Source organism: Pyrgilauda ruficollis, unplaced genomic scaffold (assembly GCF_017590135.1).
Source record: "Pyrgilauda ruficollis isolate IOZ18807 unplaced genomic scaffold, ASM1759013v1 scaffold37, whole genome shotgun sequence".
NCBI classification, from domain to species: domain Eukaryota; kingdom Metazoa; phylum Chordata; class Aves; order Passeriformes; family Passeridae; genus Pyrgilauda; species Pyrgilauda ruficollis.
Genome location: NW_024525156.1, coordinates 6,448,015 through 6,465,935, shown reverse-complemented (window position 1 = coordinate 6,465,935; position 17,921 = coordinate 6,448,015). Strand labels below are relative to the sequence as shown.

The 17,921-nt window shown below is 38.3% G+C and overlaps 1 protein-coding gene across 1 annotated transcript in view; it reads left to right on the top strand.

Moving 5' to 3' along the window:
* CTNND2 (catenin delta 2) overlaps positions 1-17,921 on the top strand; it is a 522,107-nt gene that overhangs the window by 365,809 nt on the left and 138,377 nt on the right. Inside the window, exon 10 of the mRNA XM_041475907.1 lies at positions 10,552-10,765. Within this exon, the coding sequence (XP_041331841.1) occupies positions 10,552-10,765 (214 nt within the window). The remainder of the gene's footprint in view (positions 1-10,551; positions 10,766-17,921) is intronic.

The window sequence follows — 17,921 nt, the reverse complement described above, 5'->3', positions numbered from 1 at the left end:
TTCTATTCAATTTCCTATTGTAGAGCATATTTTTTATTACTGTTCTCATCATCCAGTAAGCCATGGTAAGACTTTACATACTATATATAGAAATAAAATAACCTAGATTGATATCAATATCTGTAATTTGGTGCTTTCTCAACATATCTCTACGAAAAAAGGTTGGCAGCAAAATGGTTTCAATAAGGAAAATCATAGTCCTGATAAAAAGGACCTGCCAAATGAAACTTCTAAGGTAAAGACCATCAGTTGATCTTCAAAATGTGTTTAAAAATACAAAGAGATGGCTGTTACTAAGCTGCTGAGAATGGTGGCAGCAGAAGGCATGGGTTTGTGAGACATAAGAACACCTAAGGCTCTGAAACAGAAATGCCCATCTAGAAACCAGTACGTGTGTGTGTGTGTGTGTGTATGTATTTATACACACACACACACTCATTTATTATATAATACCTACTTTTATATCTATATATAAAATTTTGCATATTGATCTGTGGATAAAGAAGTGTATTAGCTGTGAGGCAGGTGTTTACTTGTGCTGACTTTTACTTCTTTTATAAAACTGACGTAAATGGAGAGATTGAGGAAAGATTCTGCAGTGCAGCTTTCTGCTTCACTGAAATTCTTAAACTGCAGGTCGTGGCCTTCCTTTGTGAACTTAGACAAAAATGAAAATTTTATGTGCCTCGGGTTCTGTTAGCAAAACTTCCTACCAAGCAGGGATGTTGTTAGAATGCATTCATTAGCTCTTGAGAGAGTAGCTTGCTCCCAGAACACTTCAGGACAGAAAATTCTCATGTGACTGAGAGATTCTTTGAAGGATGATGCCTCATTTCTGAGAACACCTCACATTCAAATCACAGTATGGAATGTCCTGTGAGCAGAGGTCATCAGGTCATCATGATGTTCAACGTAATAAATTGTAAATGTATTTTTAATCTGAGAAGAGACCTTTTGTTTATTCTGTGAGGCAAACTGAGCTAACTACAGCAAACATCAATAAAGAGGAACTTCTTGAATTTCCAGTTACAGCTGAAATGTCAGATAGAGTTGTTTTCTTGTTTGGGCTTAAATGACTGGAAAAAAATTTTCTTCAGTCTTGTTTGTGTTCAAATTGACTAAATCCCATTTATGATACCCTTAACTGAAGAGAGTGAGCTACAGCTTCAGAAATTTTTCATATATCACTGAGGTGATGTCCTCTATTGCTGTTAAAATATTTGAAAAAGTGACATACTGCTATCTCTAAAAAACTTACTTTTGCTTTACATTAAAAAAATTGCATTTTCTTTATTTTGTTAAACTTCAGTAGGTATCTATTATAGGAATACCAGGATGTTTTTAGTTGAAGTATATATGTCGGTTGTTTTCACCAACAATAAATACAAAACTTCATTCTCAAATAGATACTTAATCATTTTTAAATACCAGAAAGTAAATTATCCGAACCGTTGGTGTTAATCATAATTTTTCATTTAATATCAGACAGTACTAAATCAGTTGATTGGTTGAGTAATGCCAGTGTCTTGGCATCCTAAATTAATATTGCTGTCACACTGTCTATGAAGTGCATGCTGCTGAACCTTTCGTAGCATTGTGCATTTTTTGGAAAATAAAGACCCTGAATCAATATCAAGTAGTTAAAATACCGACTGAGGGCTTTAGCATGTGTGTATTTTATCATATTTATGTGTGTTCCTCAGTTTATAATGTAGGTCAGTGCCAGTCTGTTAATTTTAGGAGATACTGCTTTCAACAGTGGGATTGACAATTGTTTTTCTGATGCCTTCTCAGTCAAACACACACTAAAGGTCAGCTGGATGCTTGCAGTTAGAAGTGTTATTTGGAAGATCCCACTAGTCCTTCATGATTAGAGTAGCATACTTGTCCTTCAAATGTAATGTTTTTTAAAGTATTAGACTAAAGTGCTTTACAATTGTAGGTAACTCATCTCTACCCAGGGATTTTTATTTTTGTAAAATCTCAAATCACATGAAAACTTTGATTTGTAATAGGTATGGTCTTCATACAAAGCATGGAAAACAAAATGTGTCACAGAGCAGAATACATTAAGGCTTACTGACTGAGAAGGCAACACATTTATTCATACCTTCTCAGGGCAATTTTAGAACATGATTTTGAGTCTCCTCCTGTTCAGAAAATGGTTTTGAACCTCTGTCAACCCCAGACATAGATCCCAAGATCTAAAGTGGTCACTTAAGAAACACAGGGCAAAAAAAACCCTTCTGTACTCAGTAACAGAAATAAGATACCCACTTCCGAAGAAAAAAGCTCCTGAGTATTGATCCCGTGCTTTGCATTCTCACGTCACACAACCTTTTCACCAAACACCCACCTGGTTTCTATAGACACAGAAAAAAAGATCCCCATCCTTCTCCACATAGTGCAGTTTAACACAGAGGGAACGATTCTTGCTTCATTTTAAGCAGAACATTGTATATATACTGGTAGTAGAATTTATTTACATGTGCCTGTTCACAGCTTTATGTTACCTTTGTATCTGATCTAAAATGTCCTAATGAGAAAGCCATTCTTAAATGGAACCTACATCCAAGCCCTGATTTAGATTCCTTAAACAAATTAGACTTTGGAGTTAATGCAGCAATTTGCATAACATTCTGCTCTATTTTCAGCTAAAATTGCTCAGCACTTTTTTAAACCTGTAGCAAATTACTTCACTAATGAGGCTAAATTACCCTGTGATGTTACAGGTAAATTTGTCTGTAATAAATCCCATGTGCATTTGCAATGTACAGATTTTGCATTGTCTACCTGCTGTTCCATAGGCACATCAGAAGAAATAATGGAGAGGACTTAAAGTTTGAACCAGTATATCTTAAGAGATGTGCTGCACTAACTATTATTCCAATATTCTGTTCTGATGAATTGTTTTCTCCCTTCCACATCCATTTCAAGTTCTAGGAATCAGCCCTCTGACACTAGCTAGCAGTGGGGCTGCTTGTCTTCCAAACCCTTCTCCAAAAAATTGTGTAGTTCTTTCCCTCTTAGATGGAAGTCATTTTAGTAATGTAAACAAGGCAAAGATAAATAACTGCGAGAATTTCTAACTGCAGTAAAAACATGAAGAAATAGAATAATTCCATGGATACTGTGGGTAAACAGTCAGTGCAGTCAAGTTGCTGTGCGAGCATCTTGGCCTTGGCTGCAGTGCCCTGGTCCGTGTGGCCAAACCAGTCAGCTCACACTGAGCCTGAGAAGAACGCGGTGGCTGTAGTCAAAGACTGTCTCACTACACAGCCTGCTACCATTTAAAAATTCTTGGGAATTTGATTTGGATCTTGCAGCTTCTCCTTCCAGCACTGGTGGAATGGAGTTGCTCAAAATCCATTGACATGAGAACTAGTTAGCGCTTGCCCTGCTGGTTGGAAAACCGGTATCTAACATTGAAACCAATTCTTACTAATTGTTTCCAGAAGCAGACTTAAACTGAATTGCTCTTCTAATTTGGAGTTTATTGGATACATAACATCACCTGTGCTAGCAGACAGTTATTTTTTAATTCTGTTCTATATTTAACAGAGTGGCATTAAAAATAATTCCATGTATTTAAATACATGTACTTTGATATGTTAAAACATGCTTTCTTAATAGCAGAATTGTCACAGAATAAGTGGCAGATGATGCAGTGTGTTACATCAATTAAACTGGCAATTAATATCTATGATGTGTAGAAAGGATTGATTGTTGTTAGGTTTCCTTCACCTCCTCTGGATGAAGAGTTACTCAATAGTGATTATTAAGAAAAATGTGGAAAGTAAGCATCTAACCATGAATTAATCTTTGAATTAGGAACGTGGAGCTGTTAATAGTGGAACACTTAATGTCTTACTGGGAAGAGGAGATTGTGTTATTTTATCAGCACACTTTATTACTCTGTCAGTCTAACAGGTTTTTTTTACCCGTTCCTACTTCTTTTTCCATTACATTTTACTTTGTAAGGCAGGGTACTCAGAATTAAATGCAGAAAAGGCTGTTTCAGTTATACCTACTGGCAAAATTTGAACAATATCTTAGATACCCACTTGCTGAGTATAAATAGAACAGGAAGGGTGCTTTGGTTTCTGTCACAGAAGTATTTTTAGGCTGTTTTGGAGTACTTCATTATCTAACAGTCTTTGGCTAAACTGTTTAAAACTTGAAGCTTCACTTTTCTTTCTTTTTGTATCTCTAGCTCTAATTTTTGTAGCATTCCAAGAGATGCAAGAGGCAATTTCCATTATGCAGTGATTGAAAGAAAGGGTTTTGCTTCTTTTCTTTGCTGCTGGGAGGAATAGAATAATTTTCACTCTACAGATTTCAAAGAATGTATTTCAAAATTGGGTTCAAAACCTTAGTGAGAGTCAAAACAGATAATATCTATTTACTTTAACTTTGCTTCTGCTGTTGCAAAGCCATAGGCAATAGCCAGGTTCCAGGGCCAGATATCTCATAGCTTGATATGAAGAGGTCACTCACATTTTGCTCACTCTGGTCTCACTGATATCTATTCTTGAGATCCACAGTGTCTCTGATAGTTCTTTCCCATGTCTCCTCTTCGTTTCAGCTATTCCATCTAAAGGTTCACTAGTGTTATGCCACTGTTAGCAATTAGGATTAATAAGAAGGTAAAACAGGGTGCAGGGATCAAATGAGGGGCGTGGCCAGACTCGCATGCTGAAGCACAACTTATTTACAGATGACCAAGCCCTTTCATCATGCCCTTCTCTGTTTCCTCATGTTGTTCCTCCCCCAAGCATTTGGAATGACTCCCTTTTCCTATCTTTGCCCTTCTGCTAAGCATCCTGTGAGTCTGGCACACTGCCACAATCCCATCAGCATGCTCTTTACCATAGGACCTTTCCATTTGTTCATCCCTGTGTGCCCGCTTTACCAATTAACAAAGCTCAGGCTGCACCTCTCCAAGCCTTGGAGTGGTTCCTTCAGCAGCCCATTGAGCAGTGACCTCCCAGTCCTGGTCTTTGATATTGTTCCTTGCTCTGCAGGGTTTGTGCACGTCAGTCCTGTCTCGTCTCCATTTATACGCTGGACAGCCATTGAGCAGATGTCCTCACAGAACAGGTGCCTGTACATTCCAAGTACATACCCTTCACATCCTACATTTCATTTCCTTCCACACATTCAGACAATCTGTTGTATTGAGTTGGGAAAGCAAGCTATCAAGAATTCATATGGTAAAATCCTACAGTAATCAAGCTTATAGATATATCTATAGATATAGTTTCAGACATATTGTCGATGTCTTATTGACTTGTTTTTATCAACACATATGCTTCAGGCTGGTCATGTGTAACTCCTGGTAGATTAGGTGTCTAACAGTCCACTTTGGGATAAACACCACCGAGTCAAAGATAAGCCTTGAAAGAGATAAATTAATTTCTCATAGGCTCTTGGCATGGGGTATAGAAGCTGTCCTTACTGGGAGCATAATTGGCATCTTCACTGCCTCCAGTAGCAGCCTGAACCCCTTCTTGAATCTAAATTTTATTTTCGTAATGTGGATACACATACATATTCTCAGATGTAAAGCAAAAAACTTCATATTATGCCAGAGGAGAAGATTCTGTCATCAAGCTGACATGAGTGCACTTTTATCAATGTCTGTACTAGAGTCTGGCACCTCTTCCTGTCCTGGCTGCCTGTGTTTGGGCGTCAGTGGGGCCAGTCAAGTGCTTGTGGCCAGCAAGTAGACAGTGACATTAATGGCAGAGAGCCAACTTTAAAGGAAAGTTTGAAAATACCCTGGTGAAAGAACACATATGGTTCCTCAGATGAAAGAAGGAAGATGCATTCTTCCATGGAAATAGTTTTTTTCCCAAAATTGATGTAATCTCTGTTCTTTCAGTTTTCACTTTGATTGGCATAGATTCCTAATCACAGCTCTGTATTTAACAGCTTTCTAACAGTGTCTTCCAAAGACATACACAAAATATTTTCAGTGAGAAAAAAGAAGGAAGATAACTTTCAGAAATTACTGGTATCCATGGATTAAGAGAGTCATGAGAAACAACACAGCACAGATTCACCCAGCCTTGTTAATATTATTAATCCTTCTCCTTTGATCCTCTTTTTTTTTTTTTTTGAGAAAAGATGGTGTAAAAAGGGGACAATGCATTTGAGACATGGGTAGATGCAACTGGGCATACTCAGTTGCTGGGGAGTTGAAGGTCATTCTTTTGAGATCAGAAGTGGCTACTTTGGGGCTGGTCTGTGTGAGAATAGAGTTGGTCCTCTCTATCTCCCGACAAGTTGGTACTCCACTGTTTGTTTTCATTAGGCAAACAGACTCTGACATATTCTGTTTTTCTCCTAGATGTAACAAGGTAGCAGCCACTGATATGTCAGTAAATATTATATTAGGAAATGTTTTCTTCATCTTAAGTTAGGAAAGAGACAGAAGTATCAAATTGGGATTTGGGATTTGGGATTTGATGCCGTAAAGGTGCAAATTGCTGCTTATCCATCCATCCAGGCACTTTTGGCATAGACATTTGGCAGTAGCATTGCTGAATTCACTGGAGCTGTGACTAACTTAGCTGAGATCTGCCCCGGGAGACTAGGTCAGAATTGTCCTCCAGGCTATGGCTCTTAGCTCCCTAAAGCTAAGAACAAATAATTTCATTTCCCTTGCCTCATTTTCCATGCATTTAAATAGATCCTGCTAACATCCATCACAGTCCCACAATTTGTCAGGCACACTTAAACCTGCTGGGGAGTATAGTTTTAAACATCTATATAGATTTTTGATAGAAGCAGGAAGATGGGGTGAGACTTGTGGTGAATAAAGGCCTGTTGGTAAAAAAAAAAAAAAAAAACAACAACCAAAGCAAGAGATGAGTCCAGATAAAAAACAGCATCAGAAACTGGGCTCCTAGTTGTGAACAATCATCTCCAATTCTCCCTGCATGACACAGTTACTCTGCGAAATAACTGAGCTTGGAAATTCAAAGAAAGTTTGTAAAATAAATCTTCTATTTCTGAGGTAAGAATAGGTTCTTTCTTCAGTAAAATTTAAGAAATTTTGTCAAGTTATGTAAAGTGTTATGTAACAACTGTTTCATTTCTGTTTTATTACCCTTTTTTTTTCTGACAGAAATGCATTTTAGATTAATATTTAATGCCTTTGCTTTTAAGAAACTCTTTGAATCACTTCAGTCTGCTCCCTGGCTTCAGGTTCCTGGGAGAAGAGGGCTGCATGAGCTGAACACTAGTGTGCTGTCAGCTGCCATAACTGGAAAGGGAAGGTGCAGCTCAGGAATACTGTCTCAGTGTAGCAGAACCACACATTTGCCTTTAGAAATGAGCAGAAGATAGCAAAACCTATCACCTGAGAGCATCCACGGGATAAACTGCTGAGAAGTGTGAGATGCCACTTGGTTGTGTGCAAGGGAAAGAGTGGGAAAAACAGCACAGGCACAGAGTCCTTCTGAATGGAGACAGAGCCCTCTAAGTCTTTAGCTAAATTGTAGCACACAGAATGATTTTTTCTATGAAGTAATACTTTTTCTCATTCTTAATATTTTTTTTTTAGCAGCAAAGCAATTAAAATATTCATTCAACATATTGTGGTTTAAAAATATAATTCACAAAGATCAGCAGGCATGTTTTCATTCTGTCGTTTTTGATATTACTCATCACACCAGGCAACTCATATATTTTTTAACTGTATTCTTTCTTCTATCAGATCTTGTTTCTTTTCCGAGGTTGAAGTGTGAAGCTCTGTGGTTGATTCACCTTTTGTAGAACTGATGCATAAATTTTTGTTCCCAGTCTTTTTAGTAAATGTCATCTGTTTTGTCATGTAGGTGGCTCTTCATGTAGCATGCTTGGTTTTTAAAATCTGGTTAGTAGGGGAAGCAAATATATTTTTATATGAAGGCTAAATGGTAATGGATTGTAAGCCCAAGCAAACAAAACAAGCAAGATTCACCCCCACCTCCCCCAGATTAACTTGGTGATTTTTTTTCTGGCTCAGAAATGAGCTAATTATTTAATTGCAAGTCATCCTGTTAACATGGAAAATATTTGACTAGTGATATATTTTTCAGCACCTTTTCTCTTTGACCTGCTTTTCTCATTTCTAAACTGAAAGAGGTCATGGTTTCTCTAAGCAGCAGAAGCATAAACTCTCAAAAAGACTGGTGAACTTTTCTGCCTGAAATTCATATATTTTGCCAATGTCCATTCGTATCTCGTCATGCATCATACAGTGCCAGCTGCTGTAGTCTTTGAGGTGACCTGCATATTGCTCAGAAAGTTGCACATTAGTACTGATATAATGCCTATTTAAGGAAAAATATCCTCGTTTGTCTTTAAACACTATCACTCTGGCATTTAGATCAAAGCTGTGTGGTAACTGTATAGACATTAAAACATCTTAATTTAACACTGTAACATCATGGTGTATATGCTTTTTGATAACACAGCTGTTCTATTTTTTGGTTTTGCTGTTACTAAAAAAGTAAGAATATGCCAGATAAACTTAAAGAAGAAAGGGTGAACTTCTGGTTTAGCAGTAAGTTATTTCATATAGCTCAATTTTGGAGCCCTAAAGCCTGAATCACTTTTCAGTCTTTTCTGAGGTGAATCATAGATTCACATAATCATTTGGGTTAGAAACAATCAAGATAATCTAGTCCAACCATTAACTCAGCACTCACATTCCACCAATAAGTGCTGCATCTGCACACCTTTTAAATGCCTTCAGGCATGGTGACTCCACCAATTCCCTGGGCAGCCCATTCCAGTGCTTGATAACCTTTTTGGTGAAGAATATTTTCATAATATCCAACCTAAACCTCCTCTGACATAACATGAGGCCATTTCCTCTTGTTCTGCCACTTGTTACTAGGGAGAAGAGACTAATTCCCACCTGGCTACAGACTTCTTTTAGGCAGTTGTAGAGAGTGATAAGGTCACCCCTGAGCCTCCTTTCCTCCGGGCTAAACCCCAGCTACTTCAGCTGCTCCTCTCAGGACTTGTGCTCCAGACCCTTCCCCAGTCCATTGCCCTTCTCTGGACTTGCTCCAGCACCTCAATGTCCTTCTTGTAGTGAGGGACCCAGAACTGAGCACAGGATCTGAGTCTCACCAGTGCCAAGCAGAGGGGGAAGATCGCTGCCCTAATGCTGCTGGCCACACTATTGCTGATACAGGCCAGGATGCCGTTGGCCTTCTTGGCCACCTGGGCACACGCTGGCTCATGTTCAGCTGGCTGTAGACAGTTCCTTTTCCAACAGCCAGCTTTCCAGCTGCTCTTCCCCAAGCCCGTATCATTGCATGGGCTTGTTGTGACAGTAACACAGGACCTAGCACTTGACCTTGCTTAAGCTTGTGTTAGATCCATGAAATGGTATAAATTGGTTCTACATAAAGATTGTAAGTTGGTAAATTAAGATAATTCCTAATAGATTTTATTGTACTTTAACTGTTTCCTTCTTCCAAGACTGCCCCCTGCAGAGCCCCAAGAACACATGGCCATGCAAAAACTGCTTCGCAAATACTTCAAATTTTTTGTTGTCCTAAATGTAAAATGGCCAGCTGAAATGCCTGGCTTGTTGTGGGCCTTAGCCGACTACACATATGGGGAAACTTCTGGACCTTTTCAGGGTTGTCTGTGTAATTTGCTTGAAGCTAAAGCATTGTACTCATCAGATGTTAGTTATGAACCTGTGTGGTTTCTTAAAATTAGATCCAAGAATGATTACTCTTTGAGGAGCAAATCGTGCCACAGAACAATTAAGAAGTATTTGTTTGAAATGGTTTCAAAATAAATTGTACTTAGTATTCCTGACCTTCTTGATCATTTGTCTCAAATATTTTTGTGCTTTTTTTAGAAAGATTTTTACATGAGATACCACATTAGAAATTTATTTTTTAGGCTACCTTGGGTACACATAAGATTTCTGTTCCTGCATCACTTAAGGGTCTTCCTCAACATTGTTAGAACAAGCTTACCACGATTTATTTTATATCCTTATCTTTATGTTTCTGGTGATTCCTCCTTTTCCTTTCATCATTGCTCATCCCAGGTTAGTTGATATAATGTCCTTACTGAGACTACAGTAGTTGTTCCCATTCCCAGTAATTAAATGTAAAGGCAGGATGCCTAAAAACTTTATGATGCTAAGTGCTTTTTTTGTTTGCTGAAGCCTTGTGGTTTTTTCCTCTAGCGTGTGATGTGTTACACTCTGAAGGAGATGAGGTTTCTCCAGCACATAATAAACTCTTGCCAAGGCAAACCTTGACAAACCATGAGAAACCTTGATGAGGCAACACTTGACTAATTTTGGCTGCTTTTACAGAAGTTCTGATTTGTCAGTGTACAGTTATGTTGCCACTGAAAGAATAATACTAGGAATCAAGGCAGTGAAATGTAGCAGCTCTGTGGTGTTACCAACGCACCTTTGCTGGCCTGCAGCCTGCATAAAACACAGCTTAATTACATTGGACAGCATTAATTCGTACTGGTGTTCATTGCTAACTGCATGATTGTCACTTTGGCCTTTTTCAGATAAGAAGACAAGGTGGAATACAATTACTGGTGGACCTATTGGACCATCGGATGACAGAAGTCCACCGTAGTGCCTGTGGAGCTTTGAGGAACTTGGTATATGGGAAAGCAAATGATGACAACAAAATAGCTCTGAAAAACTGTGGTGGTATCCCAGCATTAGTACGGTTACTCCGCAAGACTACAGATTTGGAAATCAGAGAACTGGTCACAGGTTTGAATTTTTCAATACTTTTTTGTTCAAACTCTCTGTCAGTCTTGCAAGCACAGTTCTGTGCCACATGCCACTTGCTCCATCAGTAACCATTTCATGACCATCTTGTTTGCCATAACAAAAAGCTTTCAAGCCCTTTGGATTTATGTAATGTGTGAATGGCTTTCAATATCATGCAGTTTACAGATGTAGGTATGGTTTATGCACGTCGTTGCTGGTTCACTTTGTTCTTAGTTAACCGTGAGTGCTCTTGTGGGAGATGTGTTCCACACATGGATGTGTTGTGATGACAGTCCTCTGCTCTCCCTCCTGTCTGGTGTAGGGCTGGCCAGGCAAGAGCCATATTTTGCTGAATTTACTTAGAAACTGTTACTCATTGCTTTTATACCCTATGTAGTGATATTGTGAGAGGGAGGATTTGTTCAGGGTATTTCTGCCTTTCTTGGGGCTCTTACAGGGAAGTGGAAAACTGTGTTGGAGAGGTGGACGTCATCTTCTGAAGCCTTTTGTCTGAAATTTGATAGCATGCTATGTGATGTGTTGCACACAGAGCATGCAGGTAGTGGTAGTTTATTGCTTTTCTTGATGTAGGCAGATCTGGTCTTTTTAACACTGTGTGAATTTTTTCCTTCTGAGATTCAAGGGAGAGGGGAGGGGTGGTGGTGTTCAGGAATACAGGAATGCTGTCAAGCAGGACTGATATGAAATGCTTGGAGGTTTGTTTTTTTTTTTTTTTACCTTGTCCTTAAGCTAGTTTATTTAATATGTAAAACAGAAGCGAGGTAGAGTTTTTATTTATTTTTCACTTTGTGATTTCATTCTATTTGGTGATTATTTAACGCTATAAGTCAAAAATATTTTCATTATCCTGTTTCCAGTTTTCAATTGTATTTTCATTATGACTTTCCTACTAAAATATATAAGAAAATTTGTCATTTCTGTCACGAATCATCAGAGTACACGTTATCATCTATGTTTGTGCAAAAATTACTTACCCTTGTACATCAGACCTCATTTAGGATACAGTTGATAAGATTATCATCTTTTGGTTGAGTCCAGGTTTCTTCCTTGAGGGTGTTTGAATAAACTTCATGGTGTTTATTAAATGTAGATTTTTTATATTTAATTGTGTTTCTTAGTTACAACAGTTATCACCTCCTACTTGTTAGTCAGGATTAATGGGGCAGAGATACAGGTTACATGAGCTTGGATCGTGCCTCCTGTGGAGTGACAGAATTACTGACAGATCTAATAAAGTGTAACCACTGCTTCATATTCAGCATACTTGTTTGTCTCTTGGTTGTGTTGTCAGTATCGTGGCTCCAGGGAACATTCTGCCTATTTATTCTGAGTTGTAAGTGGCAAACTGCTAATACACCTCAGCAGTCGCTGTGGCACTTCCCATGCCATCTGTAGATGGAACACATAATGTCATTAGGTCATTTAAAAAATATATACTGGGCTACAGCTTACAGTTCCATTGCACAGTATGCTGTTAAATATTCCCAAATTCCCACTGAAAGAAAGGATATTTGTTTTCTAGTATGCCCTCACAGTGTTATTACCAAGAGAAGTAGGTACTGACCATCAGTGGTGGGCAGTAACCTGCCTTTGTACAGGTAGATGCAGCTTCCAGGGATGGTGAACATCAGGAGTGCTGGACGTGTATGAAAGGGGAGAAGACCAAGATGGTGACCCTGAGGAATGGAATCAAAGTCAGTGGTATTTCAAGATTTTATTCCTGAGCCTGTTTTTGTATTGGAGTTTTTTTTTGTTTGTTTTTAATAGCCAGTACATCCCAGAAGGCCACTGCTTGCCCTGGCACACAGTGCCATATTTTCTGGAAAGCAGATGTTTTGTGACTTTTCAGGATGCAGATCACTGGCCATTGCTTTCAAAATGCAGACGTGTTTGTGGTAGTGTTCTGCAAAGCTTCCTTCCAAAGCAAGGCTCATAGCTGCAGCTCTCATCTTGCATCTCTTAGGAAATAGGCTGAAGTCATGCATCTGAATCAGTTCTCCTTTCCTTTTTATTTAGGTAAAGTTTTGTGGTGTGACAGCTGAATTCCTTCTTTCTGTCCTTTCTGGGGAATGAAAGGTAGCTCCTGCAGCAGCTCCCTTGCTAATAAAAAGATTTGACTTGGTGGCAGGCATAGGAAAAACAAAAAGTTCCTCATGCTTTCCATCAGCGTTCCTGAGCTGAGGTGGCAGGAAGGTAATTATTTCAGTAGGGGCTCCACAGCCCGGAGGAGATGTAGAGAAAATAATAACAAATGTCTGCTTTGGAAATAAACATACTACCTTGATCCTTTCCATCTTGTGTTCATTGTGCATCCTGTCTATATAAAGGCTGCTCTTGTTTGTTACTTTTAGAGAGGACACAAAGTTCATGCCTTAGGAATTCCATACAGGCTCTGACATGGCTGCCCCTAAATAGTAATCCACATTTGTCAGCAGAGCACTTCTCTTAGGTGGGGAAGTATCATTATCTCTATCCTACAGGTGGGGAACTGAGCCTATCAAATGTAAATGACCTGTCCAGAAGTCTGGCAAGATGAAGGTGTGAAGGTACTCTGAGTAGGCACCCAGCTGCAAGGGAAGAAATATGGCCTGGAGAGGTTTCTTTGCAGCTCAATTTATCTGGCAGTGGTGAAGCACTCATTGCCTGCCCCATTGCCTGCTGTGAAGCACTTGCCCAGCAGAGGAAAAGTTCTGATATTAGTTTCTTCCTCACACATGCACATTCTCTTCCTTCTTGTTGCTCTTCTCTAAGTAGATTATAACTTCAATTTCTGGCAATCTCAAGACTGGTTTTGGAAGGGTATTTAAACCTGCAGACCAGCTTTCTAGCCCCCGTAGCTCCTTTAGGATTGCCTTCAGCACCATTTGTGGCTTGTCCTCTTTTTTAGAGATTTCTTTCTGCCATAATCTCTCCAAAACAGAGTTTTTTACTTTTTCCTTTATCTTGTCTTTCTCCTCCTCAGCAGCAGAGGTCATGAGCTAATACTGGTCAACCTTACCATGCTCAAATTTTTGGATTGCACAAACTTAACCTTATAGCGAAGTGTTAGAGCTTCAAGGCTGCCTTATGTCAAGGAGATGGTTTCAGTGCAGGCTCCCATGAAGAAGCTCTGAAGGAAGTGTGCTGCCTGGCTGTTATGAAATTAAATGCTATTAATGCCCAGGAAATATCTCCTAGGATATGGAAAGATTATTCATACAGAAACACTTCCACAGTTACGGGTTTTTACTAGAAGAACATGGATAAAATTAGGTATACCCATGAATATACACATTTGTGTGAAAGTGAAATACTCTGATAGAAATAGAGACGTTGGCATGACCTACAGCCTCTGGTAGTTTCCAGAGACTCAAGGAGAACCTGAATCACAATGTAAGTCTGTAAATGAAAAAACTAGCTGTAAGCTGAATGCATCACACTTAATCTAGCCATTTTTTACCCCAGCACTGTGCTGCCTGTTTCCACAGTAGCACCTGTTAATGGGATAAAATAAAAGCCTTCTATTTTAAAATAATTAAATGTTAACACTTTTCTAATAAATATAAATAGAGAGGAGCACAGTACAAAATTAGCACAGATCCTGCAGATGGTAGAAAGAAATGTTTTCACTTGGTAATAATGACACTGAGTAACTGATTTCTGATTATCTTTCCTTTAACAAGTTAATTAAGAACCCTTCCACAAAATTCTATTTTATAATGTTTTCTATTTGTTTTGCTGTACGGGGAAAAAAAACCACGGAAAAATCTGACATTTTAGCAAGGATAACAGAGGAATCCCATGGATGCCTTGTGCAGAAGGTGAGGTCAAGCAGCTGTTGCTAGGTCCTTTCCATCTCAGGCTGTTCTATGATTCTGAGATTCAACTTATGCTTGCTCCTTCTTCCATCAGCTTGATTGGTTAACTGGTTATCTGTCTCAGATAAAATGGTTTAAAATGCTGTTCTTCTCAGTTTTGACAAACAAGATCCTTCATAGCTATGACAGTTTCTGCCTTTGAACAATGAGGTAGCTCGATTTAAGTAACTCTACTTTTAAAGAGGGCCCTTTTATGACTGCATCACCTGTTTAAAATCTGTAAATACCATTTCTGATTGAAAGGTAAAAGTGGATAATCCACTTTTAGAAAGTACATGATGATAAAGAGCTGCAGCTATAAATAATGACGGAGAAACTGTTTTTTCCTGTGGTAGCAGCCAGTCTCCTGCTTATTTTGGTTGACAGTAAAGTGTCAGAGATTTAACTATTGTCTACTGAAAATATATAAATTATAAAAATTAGCACATAAAAAATTACAAAGCAGAAACTAACACTATACATATATACTAAATATAGATAGGCAGATACTGACTTCATGTACTTCATTCACATTTTGATTCACTGAATTAAATGGCATATATTCCATTCCTGCAAAACACTACAAGATACTGTGTACAAAATGTTTCTTACAAAGAAGCACTAGTTCCCCAAGTGTCCTTAGCCCGCAGTCAAGCTGGAGAGGGAAAAATTTCGTTTACTTCCCAGACTTGGGATTCCAGTATTCATTAGTGTTGTCTTTAATTTCAGCTGTGGCCAGTTCTTGTTTTGGCCTGGTTGGTCCCCTGTTTTCACCTCATGTTATGCAATATTATTACACAGTCCTGTTGCAGTTTTAGTAGCTGCCATATGTTATAAGGAGGGGTTTATAACCTTATGGATAGTCTCTCAGTGTCACTGAAAGCAGTTGCATCTTAGTTCACCTTAGATCTCTCTGGTCTGAGTTAAGTACTGCAGGTGACAGCTCCTTTTGATTGCATGCTGTTCTTAGCATGTGCATAAATTATTGGCAGATTGGTCAAGTCACTCCAGAAGGCCCCTTTGAGCCCTGTGTCTGCCTTTGCTAATCTGTGTAGCTGTAAGTTAGTGAGCCTGCAGTGATGTGTAAAGCATGTTTAAGAGAGTGTTCTATTTAAATGGACCTTTTAGCTCACTTCAGCAGAAGATCTAAATGGATTTCATTTTTTTAAAGTATAATTGGCCAGTATAATTCTGGCCAATTATTTAGGAATTTTTACTTCCTAGTCCAGTGGCAGTTCTTCTGTTGGGGGTTCCCAAAGTCAAAATAACATGCCTGCAATTGTTTCCCATTTGTAATGTTATTTTCTAATTGGACTTTGTAAGGTGTTACACTTGTGATTTTTTTGCATAGTAAATCTTATTTAACAATATTATGGCAAAGAGTTGACTGTTTAATACTTAGAATCTTGAAGCAATTTAATTCAATAATTTAATAGTTTTCTGCAAAAGTGCCCTTGACATACCTTAGTTACTGGAGTGTGTAAACACAGATGTGAAACTTTATTGTGATATAAACATTCATTTGGAGGTGGCATCTATTTGTAACCTTATTGCTCTCTGGAAATTTGATTTGAAAATGAATAAAGGCTCTTTTATCCCATTCCGATACGACTTTCCCATAGCCTTAAGTAAAAAAGAATCAAACTCTTCTATAAGTTCTGTATTCTTACAGTATTTCACCTTGATGTAATTCCTTAAATCTCTATTATATCCCTTTTCCTTTGTAGGTTTATATTAGGTGTTGCTCCAGTATTGCTCATATTAAGTATCCCATTTCTTAACTGTATTCAAATTTTGTAATGGAGCAATGCAAGTTTAAGGAAGCCTCACCAGAGAAAGGCCTAATTAATTAGCAGCTTTTGATATGTAATGTAAAAAGATAGGTAGGAAGACAAATGTACAAAGTGGCTTGCTCTTGGAACCAAAGAGATGATTTCACCATTACACAAACTGAAAATCAGATTATAAAAATACATGTTTTAGGTTCAGATACATACCCTGCCTATCACAAGCTTTTCAAATAGACGACACGAAAAGCCATATATGTGTGTTTAAATTGTCGCAATGGCATAATCATGCTCTGAGACTGCTGCTACAAGGTTGACGTAGCTCTGGTTCAATATATGCTTAGCTAAGAGAATAAGACTGCCAAATATCCTTTGGGGCCCATAACTATATAGTAAAACAAAATGGAGATGTGCAGCTCCTCTGCTTCCAGTATCTGATCACTCTGTCCTGTCAAGTCAAGGAAATTAGAAAGGTTAAGCATGGAGTTAGATAACTGCAAGCACAGAACTCTGCTTTCAGAAGTGATGATTTTGATTTTGGCAGGAAAATAGGTTCATTCATTTCTTGCTGAGTGTCTGCTCTGCACATAAGCGAATACTCTTTAGTAACTTCAAACAGGTGTTGTGAGGAACTCTGCCAAGCACAGAGGCAGGTGCCTTACAGACTTGAATTATTTTTCCACCAACAGATTTAGGATACGATTAACAAATTTCAAATCTACTTGCCTGGGCAGGCACTAAAGTTTGCTTGAATTTTTAAATGATTTTTATTCAAAATGGTAATTTAAAGGGTATTAGCTCTAACAAACCTTTCCTACTCCTTTGTTAAATGGATGTAATTGCAAGTACAATATCCTACCACAATAAATTTTAAAAGTTGATTATCAAGCTTATAAAGTAATTTACTTCTAATTAGGTGTTCTAAATAAAAGTTGTTTTCAACATTAACAAGATTATTTGTGTAATGAAAATTCCTATCTATTTACTCTGGATCGAAGCCAGTGGCTGAATAAGGAATTAGATATTGTAGTTTCTTCAGTATTCATTTCTTCAAGGATAAGAGCCTTTTCAGTTCCCAGAGGTTACATAGTAATTGGACTCCTTCCTTTTGCTTGAGATACTTCTTAAGCAAACCTCCTCACTTCAACCTCTACCCTGAGTTCTGTAAACCACTGAGAATTAAAAAAAAAAATGTCCAACTCCATCTAATCCCTTCCAGGTCTCAACTTGCTTTTGAAACAGTATGTTTCATCTCACAGCCAAAACTTTGCACAGGCTGGTTTATCATTTTATACTGTTACATCTAAAATCTTCTGGGGGGACAAAAGGAAACCAAGGGTTTGTTTAACTCAGAAAGACTACTTGTTACTGCTACCTTAATAAAATTTGGCTTAATCCAGACCATTATCACAACTGAGCAAAAGCAAAATAAATGAAGGCATATGGTCTGCAGAAGCAGCTGCTCAAGTTAGTCTCACTGAGGGTCCAAGTGCCCCAACACAACTTTAAACA